The sequence below is a fragment of the Micrasema longulum genome, unplaced genomic scaffold (assembly GCF_059751315.1).
Source record: "Micrasema longulum isolate JH-2025_06_02 unplaced genomic scaffold, ASM5975131v1 h1tg001666l, whole genome shotgun sequence".
In the NCBI taxonomy this organism is placed as follows: domain Eukaryota; kingdom Metazoa; phylum Arthropoda; class Insecta; order Trichoptera; family Brachycentridae; genus Micrasema; species Micrasema longulum.
Genome location: NW_028278845.1, coordinates 17528 through 29294, shown reverse-complemented (window position 1 = coordinate 29294; position 11767 = coordinate 17528). Strand labels below are relative to the sequence as shown.

Below are 11767 nucleotides of genomic sequence, written 5' to 3'. Positions count from 1 at the left end.
TCCATAGGTATAAATCACGAAATTGTTTAACCATCATATTTTTTTATTTAAATACAATATTGACTTATTGGGATTTAACAAAAATGAAAATTGCGACTTTTATAACACTATTTTTAGATTTATTGTAAACAAAAAAGACGTTTAAAGCCTTAAATAATGAATACAATTTTTATTGTATTATTTTTACGTTTATTTTTAAAAATTACAATGAAATTTTTATTTACCTACCTAACACCCTTGCTCGATTATTTTTCTCAGTCAAGTTACTATATATTTTTTCAATTGCAACACAATAACTCTGATCTCGCTACCGCCATATTGTTTAGTGACGTCACGAAGCTCTAACCGCGTCATTTCTTTGAGGCCTTTTTCTATTTATTTTCAAAGTCTCCTTGCATCGCAGTATTGCTCTTTAAAATTGATTCGTATTTCCGTTTTAATTCATCTCTATTAAAAATATGAGTAATATAAATACTCCGGCGCTCTTTGCGTGCTCGAGATGCTTCTCAAGGCATCCTTTCGAAGAGCTTTCTCCAGGTCAACAATTGTGTAAGGTATCTAAAAAATAGTTAAACTGTTTGTCATTTTACAAATGTCTATTCCCCGTATTCACAGAATTCAAACATCGAATAATCCTTAATTGGTTTTCTTAGGAATGCCGTGGAGCCTTTCCGGTCGTAAAATGTACTTACTGCCGATCAGAATTCCAGCAAACAAGGTAAGCCTTTTTAAAAAATCTACTAGTTTTTCATTAAAATGTCTAGAAAAGCAGCTATTGAAATGTCTAAATTAGAACGGTTTTTTAATTTCATGTAATTTCTTACCCAACATAAAGATGTTACCCTTAGTTTGGAAGTGTCCATTTTTTGACACCCATCTACAGGTTACATAGCTGTAAAAATGCTGCATGTGAGTATTCACATGTGTTTTCCATTTTTTTAAAGATGCTTGTTGCTCATAGTAATGTAAAACGCCATCTATTGTGGATAATACTTGTCTTACTCCTTGTATACAATTCCCATTGGTGCTAGAATATGTTTGATAGTGAAGCTCAAAAAGTCAATATATTATTTTTATTATTTCCAGCAAGGCGAATACTTCGACTATTTGTAAAAAGTGTGAGCAGAATGTCAAAGCGTATGGAAAGCCAACAGCTTGCGAGTATTGTAACATCATTGCTGCATTTATTGGTATGTGTTTTCTGTTATATATTTTACCGTGGTATAATGACTGCATCTAGGCAACTTCGAAATCAGCATTTTTGTGTTAACAACTAAAAACATATGTTTGTATTCTCCTCCATGAATGCTACGAATAGACGAGTCAAAATGTAAAAGAATGTATTTTTAGAGTTGAAAAATCCATCTCCTTTGATTACAAAATCGAAAATATTCATTTAGATGTATTCATTTCTATCAAGGACCTCGAAGTTATCATAGACTGTAAACATACCTTTAATGAACATATTGATACTATGATTAATAAGTCACTAAAACTCATAGGTTTTGTTAGCAGGACATCTAGTGACTTTACTAATATGTAGAATATACCTCCGTGATCTGGTCTCCCTTTTATGTAGGCCGGATAAATCATATAGAATCGATGCAACATCGTCTGCTAAGAAAAGTAGCATAGATGATCAGCCTCAAGAGGGGAGACTACACTTACAGAGAAATGGAGTCAATCTTAAAAATCTCATGTCTACAAAAACGTATAAATAACATTGACTCCATATTTATGTTTAATTGACTTAATTCTCATGATGTACCATCGTTACTGGAACAAATGGCATTTAATGTTCCGATCCTCCGGTTGAAAAATGATAATGTGCTGTTCCTTGAACAGCACAGCACAAACTATGGCTTGCATGCACCAATGTCCCGATTGTGTCGCATTGTAAACTTGAGACAAGATCTGGACTTTTTTGGCGTTAGTCTTTCTAGATTTAAACAATCACTAAGATAGACCAGATCTATAGATCAGTATTTGAGATGGGATGAACAAATTGAAACTATAACTGCAAAAATACATTTTTCTGCACTTGATACATTTTTTCATCCCACTCAGGAATATACTTATGGTCTGATTGGTTGGGGAGCTTGCACAAAAACCACACTTGAACCGGTAACAGTTGCACAAAAATCTCTAATCCAAGCAATTTTTAAAAAAAACATTTCGTTATCCAAGTGACTTGCTCTTCAAAGAATTCAGAGTACTTAATATTATTCTACAGTATGTACTGAGAACGGTAGTGGTTACACACATAAACATAAAACAGAATCTTAAAACTCATTGTACAAGGGATTGTAGCTGTACAATGAGTACACCTGAAGAAATAAAGGAGATAGAAAAGTTCGAAATATTTGAAAAAATATGTTATTGAGAAATTTTTATAAAAAAATTGTAATGTTATTAAAAGTTTATATTAGTTCTTAGATGCTATGAACTAACTTAATAAAGCATAAATAAATAGAGACAAATGCCCAAGCGGCAACCACAACCATAATACAAGATACTCCAATAGGGATCTGATATTAAGTGAAGGGGTCAACACTGTTCTGGTATCGAGGCAACACTTATGTTGGCAAGAAGGTCCATGATTTTTCACCAGAATTGTGGAAAAGCGTTGACCTTGCTCTTTTATGACTGGTCATAGGGAGTCAAAGAGGGTGATGCATGCCGCGGTTTAGAGATTCTTACTGGATATTAAAAATAAAATATAAACATAAAGAATAATGAAAAAAATACAAAAGGCAATCATGAAGTTTCACATATTTTATTTTATTTGGGAAATCAAATTCAAAATCAAAGTACATAAATTTAGTAAAGAAAATATATTACATATCAAATAAATACATATAAAAATGTTATTTTCACGTACTCATAAACATTTTTCAATAACCAAAGATTTTTTTTTTTAAGAATAGTAAGTTTTTGTAAATTGGGCGGGATTAGGACAAGGAGGCTTAGAGAGAGGATAAGGGGGGGGAAAGGAGATGTACATATGTATTATTATAATGTCTACCAAGTTACATAATGCATTTTTTTCATGACTAAAAATTGTGTTGCCTTTAATTGAAAAATAATCTCTTATTGTTTTTGATGTATATTTCATTTTTACTTTCTATGTTTATTCATTTAAATATGTTTTATTTTTCTTTTTAATACTAGTATTTTACACATATCTTAATTTTTTAAAATTATAAATGGTATATTCTGTAATTTATTTTTGTTCTTCAATTTTTAATTACTAATGATATATTTTCAAATTTGTATTTAAGCTTCAATTTTTATTATTATCGGTATGTTTTATAATAATTATGTCTCATTTATTTACTATTAATGGCATATTTTCTAATTTATTTTTATGATTCAATTTTTATTATTTTTACTTGCATGTTTTCTAATTTATATTTATATTGATTTTTTCTAATATTATTATTCTTTGAATTTATTAAGCATCATTTAATGATATTAAAAATAAAAAATAAACACATGAAAAAAATAAGGTCCTTCCTAAACACAGGAATTTCCTAGCTAGTCGGGACCTGAAACAAATAAACTCTGTACATTTTAAAACTGTGAAATACATAAATAAATAAAAAATAAAAATTTTAGTGTAAATTTTAAATCTGACAGAGTGATGTTTGTGTAATCTATATCTTTAAATTTTGTATTGTACACTGAAAAAGTCTTGCGAAAAAAAGCATTTTTAACATACGATGTTTAACTTATTGGTACATGAAACAGGTGGTACCGTCTAAAAATCCTGGCTGATACATGTATTGTTATTAAACTAAGTAGTTCTGTACAGTCAACTATTTCTGTCATAATTTTGTGAAGCAGTAGTTGGTCCGCACACACTCTGTATATATATATATATATATATTAATTAAATTATGTATCTTTTATGCATGTGTATGTATGTATATGTATGTATATGTATGTATGTATGTATGTATGTGTATGTATGTATGTATGTATGTATGTAAATGTATATAGATGTATACTAGTAAGTTTATATTTTATTTGTCTTTTCTTTCTATTAACTTGTCATATAATATTATGTATTTTAATGTAATTGCCTAGCTTGGAAAGGGGTATGTAACCTTGTTAGCTGGGCAAAGTGTACAAAAAATTTATATAGTATGACAAAAAAATAAATAAAAAAAGATCTCGTCTTGAGGTAGTAATTATTTTATTTTTTGTCCTGGCTTTAATTTTCTGTAGTTGTATTTAATATAATTTCCTATTCCTTATTGGAAAATCTGAAACTAAAAAATGCATTTTATAGGTTTGTTATTATTCTGGCAAAAAATACTTGATTTCTTCTTCAATGATTTATTTATTTGTGTCATATATATTTTTTCTGTTATATTACAGGTAATAAATGCCAGCGATGTACTAATTCTGAGCGCAAATACGGTTCTGCGGTAACATGTGAGGGTTGTAAACAAAGATGTGCTTTTGATCGCCAAGATGATGATAAAAAGGTATTTTACGTTTTTATTCACTTAAAGTCTGAATCTTTTCTAATCAAAAGATCCTAGTTCCTAGTTTCAGAATTTACCATATCATTATATTTTTATCAATTAATTACAGTTTAAACATATTGTAAAAATTCTTTACTTATGATATTTATAGTTAGATTGCCTCTCCAAAAAAGAGAAAAACTCTTGTGCTTGGAAAGGTACATTAAACTTCAAATTTTATAACAATAAACAGTACATTGAAATAGTTTATAATAACAAAAATTGTAATGCAGCATGTTACAATCATATTAAGGTGTTTTAATGAATTATATTGTAATTTGTATTAAGTTTCATTTTTAGCTGGTTTTTACCTTGTAGTTTTTTCAATTCTGGTTGAAGGTTATTGAATCATTTTTCTCCTCAGTTAACAGTTTGAAGTCTTTAGGATATATTGGATTCAATTTTGTAATGTTATATTTTAAAATATCACCTGGATTTCCTGTTCATACATTTTCTAGCCTAAGCCATCATTTCCCAAACTGAGCTAACAATCAGGGCAGCGTCATGTCAAAACACCTTTTATTAAAAACCCTTCTATTTAATAATTAATTTTGAGCTAATTATATCCTGGAAAATTGCTGCATAAGATATTATGATTTCGAAAAGGTGGGTTCTCAATGTGTTTGATAAAAATGCTGTTGTGCTGGCAATTTCCCTATTAAGACTCTCAACAGAATATTTTTGACGTTTGAACTTTAGCAATTAGAACTGGTAAAAGCAATGTGAGAATAAAGTTTTCTTTTTTGAAAAAAAAAAGTATTTAAATTTTTTGGGTTATTTTCTTTTAGTCGTAAATAACTGCGTTAGAAGATTGGTTGGAAAGTGGGGCCTCCAAACCTCCTAATCCAGTTTTCAGTACACTACTACGAGCTCACAACCCATCTTGTCATAATATGATTTGTTAATAATGTATTCCTCTTTGGTAAGCGTTAAAATACACAGTAGGTGGGTTGTAAGGACTGAGAAACGATTTCCCGAGCTTAACTACTTTACTCGTTCTAGTTGCTAAACTGTTTATTTTCACACTTTCAGATAGATGGAAAACTCTTATGCTGGTTATGCACATTATCCTTGAAGCGAGCCTTAGCCCGAACCAAACAGGTTGAAACAGACAGAAGATCTTTAAAATCTAGATCTCATCCAAAGTAAGTCAATTATATTGTAATGCTTTAACAGATGTCCTTGCTTAATTAGCGGTAGAACATTGTCTTAAAAATAAATTATTTCAGAATGAAAAGTCATAGCAAACGACCAAACCGAAGTGATATATCCAAGAGTGGGGCGAATGCTCCTGAACTTGCTCTTGAAAACCAGCCACTAGAGAAAAAAGCCAAACCAAATCCTATACAAGGTAATGGATTTCAACTATAACTAAAACTTATAATGATACCCTCTGTGTGTGATCTGTTAATTGCAAAATTTTGTGCCATGTATGATCATATAATTTCACAACCCCTTTATTCCCAGCCTATTTTGTATAGAATTTATCAAGTCCCGAGCAATTTCTAAGAAAAAACTAGTTTTTTTTATGTTTTTTCTCTGTTGATATCTTTTGAATTTTTGCAATGTGAATTAAATTAGATGTTTACAAAATATAGCCGAATATAACCTTGAAATTCTCAAAGTTACAGAAAAAATAGCACATAACTATATGAAAACTTTAGGCCGATGATAGACCCTGTGAGATTTTTCACATACATAATTTGGGGCCGACAATCACCCTCGTATAATGAAAGGACAATCAAATTTTAGAATTAATTGAAGGTTCTGTATGAAATTTTTCTAAAACGACAATTATTGAGCCTTTTCTACACATTCAAATATATGTATTTTTAAACTAGGTATGTAACAAGAAATTAATATTATTAATATTTCTTTGGAAAATGACTGCTGATAGCAAGTCATTTTATAAAATCGAAAAATATGAAGGTACTAATTTTTCAGGTGAAGTGGATCCAAATAGTTCTGATCATGTTGTGGCCATGACACACCTCAAGGAAACTATAGCCAGTTTACAGAAGAGGCTTAACCAGAAGGATTCTCTCATCCTCTCCAAAGACAAACAAGTAAATATTTATGCCATTTATATCTTTACATAGTTGATTTATTTTATATTTTATGGTGGATACTCAAAAATACTCAAAAAACTAGTAACCGTTATTTAATTTTTTTAGGAATTATAATTTCTTTTTTTATATCAAGTAACTTACATTTTCATTTTCAAATCATTTTCGTTTTATAGTTTTCATTAGCAGATTATAAATACAAAGATGATAATATCAAGATGACTCATCGATTTTTGTGATTATTTATTATTATTAATCATGCATTAACAACGTATTAGCTCCATTTTTAACAGACGTATTTAATACATCCATGGAGCACAGCATTATTCCAAGACCCATAAAGAAAGCTTATCTTACTCCACTTTAAAAAAAATCCCAATTAGATGTGGAAGATCTTTCCAATTTTCGCCCTATTTCAAATATTCCCATCGTATCAAAAATACTAGAAAAAATGGTTTCTCCTGGGCCCATTAATTATATCGAGCTGAATTCACTATTTTCGGTAAGGCAGTCGGCATACCGATGTTTTCATTCCACAGAGACAGGAGTGATAGGAGTACTGTCTGACATTGTAATGGCGGTAGACTCTGGTAATCTGGTGTTGATGGTTCTCTCGGACATGAGTGCTCCATTTGACCAGTGGCGGCTTTGTCTTATGTCCATTGGGTCAATGACCCCTCAAAATTTGCTGCCGATTTAAAAAAAGTTGTACTTACTATAAAGAAAGAGATGAAACGTGCCCTCGTTCGAGAATATTGAATATCACCTCACTAAAAATTACATGAACGCGGGAGAGTGTCTCGTGTGAGATAAACAATACGAATGAAAGAAGGTTAGAATAAGATATAAAATATTGTCATCGCCTCGAAAAAGATTAGAATGATGATTGTATTCCTATGTATTTTACATGCCTGCACTCAAAAGAACGAATTCTTAATGAAAATGAGCTAACATGTTCTCTTCCCTTTGGAGTATGTGCCAGCCTATCAAGAGTTCGTAATATTTTACAAGATTGAAATGAGCTTCATCAATATTATTGTTATTATTTTGTTCACTTTCGTGTAGTAAAATAATTTACTACCAGAAAACAAAGAAAAATAGATTTAATGTACAAAAAGTTTAATATTCAGTAATTATCTATGTCGGCCTCGTGGTGTAATAGTCAGCGCGTTTGCCTACCATGCAAGAGGTCTCGGGTTCGATTCCTGACATGGTTGATTTTATGAATTGATTTATTTGAAAGGATGTTTTCAAACTATAATATTTTATAGTCCCTGGACTGGTACCTGAAGCGTAAGACTGATCACCTTACCTTCGTGTAACAAAATTGATCGAGATATTCTGCGATTGGTGTACCAATCCATTGCCCTATGCACCATTAGGTGCGGAAAGGGACAAAAAAAATCTGATATAAATAAATAGTTATTAAGAGGGCCTCTGTGGTCTGATAAAAATTTAGGAAATTATATTATTTAGCCATTTAAAAAAATGCTGTTTTTCTTTCAAAATCATGCCCTTAAAAAATAAAGTAAATAAATATTGGACAAATATACTTATTTTTTTAGGTATATTTGGTGACAAATATACTTAATAGTTTTACATATTTGAAATATAAATACTTTTAGACAGCTGATTTGAGATTTAAAAAAATATTTTTTTTGTCCAATGTTGATTTACTTTATTTTATAAGGGCACAATTAAAAAAAAAACTGTGTTTTTAAATCGTACGGTTTCCTTACTTTTTATCCCTTGAACTTAGATTAGCCTTAAGACCTGATATAAATTTCTGTTTAATAAATACACTAACCAGACAAGTCATAACATGACTAGACCTTATAATATTTCTTATTAAACCCTAACGAGTTTTTGAAAATTATAAATAAAAATGAGTATTTGGTGCATTTGTGTATCATATTTTGACTCCCTCCATACTTATTAACGTAGTTTTATTGGTGTTTTAAGTGTGAAATATACATGTACCAATTTAGTTTTTTTTAAAAACGCCCCCCCATGTTTAACCCCTTCAGCCGCCACTATTATAGACTATAATATTTTGCATGAACGTCTGGAGAAAACATACGGTATCCGTAATCACTAACATATGTGGTTCAGTTCATATCTTCATAAAAGAGAATATGCAGTTGTGTTCCAGGGTAAGAGCTCATCCAACTTTCAGGTGTCTACTGGAGTACCTCAAGGGTCAGTACTCGGACCACTTCTCTATCTCCTGTACACTAAAGATATAGAGAACATTATCAAAGAATGTGGATTGTGGTCTTACTGCTGTGCAGATGATACACAGATTTATTTTTATTGTAAATCAGGCGAGAGAAGTGTGCTTGTTAATTTAATAAAATGTTACTATCTACTTGATCATCAGATATTTAAAAAAACGATTTTATCTCTATATGATTTACCAAATTATTGAAAATTAAACCCATTGCTCCTTCTGCTGTATGAGACAGCATATAAATAAGTGATTTATTAAATATACCATCAAGCATGTAAGGAGTAGCGATCAGAACCTTACAATCAAGCCATAGCTCTAGCAGAAAATATCAAGCTTGGTTATGAATTAAAACCGAATGGATGCATTGAGAAAATAAGAAACTGAATGGCTGAAAATAAACTAACATTAAATCCATCTAAAACGGAACAACTATGAACGGCTTCAGCCAGGTGACAGAATTTGATTCAGGATACGGCACTACCCGATTTAAGGAGTACTGCTTTATTCACTGTTAAACTACTGGGAGTCTTCCTTAGTTCTGACATTTCTCTTGACGCTCAAATTAGTAGAACGATATAAATTAAAATAACGAGATAAATTAAATGCATTGCAAAAATTCGCCAGTTGATGCCGCCCGTCGATAAATAAATACGTTTGTAGTATCTAGAGTCAATTATTTTAATGGTATCTACGCAGGTCTACCAATGAATAAAATGACTCGCCTACAGTCTGTATTGAATGCCTCGGCGAGACTTATTTTTGGAATCTCTAAATTCAGTCATATCACACCACTACTTCGGGAATTACACTGGCTACATTTTCCACAGAGGGAGGAATACAAACTCTGTTGTCTTATGTAGAAGTCACTGCACAACTCCGGAATATCTAAGGGAACTTTGCATTCCAGTTAAACTAGCTGACAGACGTCTTACGTTTAGATCAGCTACATCTACGTCGAGAGGAAAAGTTATTATACTTCTACGCAAACAGCGCATTAAATTCGGTGAAATCGCATTTGCGGTCGCAGGCCCTATGGCATGAAATGCTCTCCCAGCAGAAGTGCGAAACTGTGAGAGTGAAGTGATATTTTGGAAAAATCTTAAAACCCAGTTGTTCTCAATCATTTGAATAAATCCCGTAGCATGGGATAACAAAGTAAATGGTTTTACTTAAATTACAAATTCAAAAAGTTCAAATAAAATTAATTCATTTATATAATCACTTTGTAAAGCATCCTTGAGGTAGTACATTATGAAAGTTATTCATAATAATAATGCTTGAGATCTTCAGGCTCTATAAGAACAATGTTCAATTGAATGGATTATTTTGGCTGTAAAATGTGAAACATTGTTTATTTTTTCAGATCACCGAATTAAAGGCGCAACATTTCACACTGGAAAATGAGATTCGCAACCAAATGAAAACCACTGAGAAAAATTATGAAGCTAAATGTAACAACATGCAAGCTAAGATACAGAGCCTGTTAAAGGAAATTGCGACTCTTAGTAAATCAGCTAATAAAAGCAAACCCAAAAAGGTTATAGAAAGCATCTTAGCTACTGAGAATAGCAGCGGAACTGATAGTCCAAGTGCTAATTAAGTATTTTAATGTTTAGTCAATTGTTTCTTTTTCTCTTTTTTGTAAGACGATTTTTGAATAGCCTGAAATTGAGAGATCAATATTCTAAAAGGGTATATTTTTATGTTTATGTGTAATTTTTTTTTAGTACAGATATATCTTTTTGCCAGAGGTACATTCACTATTTACCAACTGCAAAATTAATTATCTAAATTTAAAAAAAATAATTGTCAATATTTTATTGAAAAATAAGAATGTTAAAATTATGTACTCTTTCATCATAACACACCTTTAAAGTTGTATGTATTGCCTTCTGAGCATGCATTCTTAGGCCCGGTTATGTGATTGTTAGTAAAAGTAGAGTTTTTACTATAGTTTAACTTACCGGGGATTTCCATTTTACTATCGTTCTGCTATAGTAATAATGACAATGTGTTGTTTCACGCGCGTTTCTACTACAGTACTCTCAGTAATCCACCACCCTAAAAACCAGGCAAGTGTCCAATTAGTGAAAACGGCAGATTAAAGTACATTAGTACAAAAAAGTAAAATTTATTGCAAATATTTTGTAAAAAATACTTTTTATTGTGGAATCTGTGTGAGGATAAATTTATTTAGTATTAAAACAGTACATATTATTATGAATGTCCTAATATTAACTTAAATCTAATTATCATTAAACCAAATGAGCTACAGTCTGTTTACAATTATTTTCTCCATCCTCAGAATCCAAGCCTCTCGATATATTCATTAGCTCGATGTCAGTAAGAAGAGGCTCATATTCCTCAGAACTTTCTCTTATCCATTCTTCTAAAACATTTTCATTCTGCATTTGTTCTGATTTTTCAGTCGCCCTCCGGATTTAATTCTTCTTAAGGAACTAAGTCGACTCTATAGGCACACGGCAGACTACTGAATTCGATATACGAATACCGGCTGATTATAGTAGCTGTCGAATTATCGAACGGCGGATTACTGAGTACTATATAGTAAAATGTAACCACTGGTTATTTGATTCTAGAGTTTAAAAATGAAATATAATGTTTTATTAATTTTTTGCACTTGGTTAGACTGTAGAATGCGACTAAACAAACGTCAAAACATCAAAGAAATTAAACAACATGACAGCATAGCTAAGGTAAACGCAAAAAAAAACAGCATCAGTAAACAGAATTTTATAATCATAATAAATTTGGACAATTTAATAGAATAAGACCAAGGAGTAATAGCAATATTTAAGAACAAGAAAGATAAGAAAAAATATTATGTACATAAGAACGTAATAGAATAAGAAACAAAAAATAATTAAATTGTTTTTTCAATGAGTTGTTGTTTATACATATCAATATCAATCTAAATT

At 30.8% G+C, this 11767-nt stretch overlaps 1 protein-coding gene across 2 annotated transcripts; it reads left to right on the top strand.

Moving 5' to 3' along the window:
- The first annotated feature begins 284 nt into the window (after positions 1–284).
- LOC148274373 (protein FAM76A) lies at positions 285–11102 on the top strand. 2 transcript variants are annotated; one of them, XM_088237210.1, is made up of 8 exons: positions 285–554; positions 654–718; positions 1087–1190; positions 4384–4493; positions 5565–5677; positions 5762–5883; positions 6483–6598; positions 10192–11102. In XM_088237210.1, the coding sequence occupies exons 1-8, from the start codon at positions 459–461 to the stop codon at positions 10426–10428; spliced, it is 963 nt and encodes a 320-aa protein (XP_088093336.1). In that variant the 5' UTR covers positions 285–458; the 3' UTR covers positions 10429–11102. The 2 variants fall into 2 exon arrangements, with proteins under 2 accessions (XP_088093336.1, XP_088093335.1); XM_088237209.1 differs by having other exon boundaries at positions 290–554; positions 6477–6598.
- Positions 11103–11767: the final 665 nt, after the last annotated feature.

What these genes read in the sequence shown, in the direction of transcription:
- LOC148274373 (XM_088237209.1), top strand. Translation starts at nt 459, where the DNA reads ATGAGTAATATAAATACTCCGGCGCTCTTTGCGTGCTCGAGATGCTTC. An exon ending in CAGGTCAACAATTGTGTAAG is followed by an intron (nt 555 to 653) that starts GTATCTAAAAAA and finishes TGGTTTTCTTAG; the next exon opens with GAATGCCGTGGAGCCTTTCC. An exon ending in CATCATTGCTGCATTTATTG is followed by an intron (nt 1,191 to 4,383) that starts GTATGTGTTTTC and finishes GTTATATTACAG; the next exon opens with GTAATAAATGCCAGCGATGT.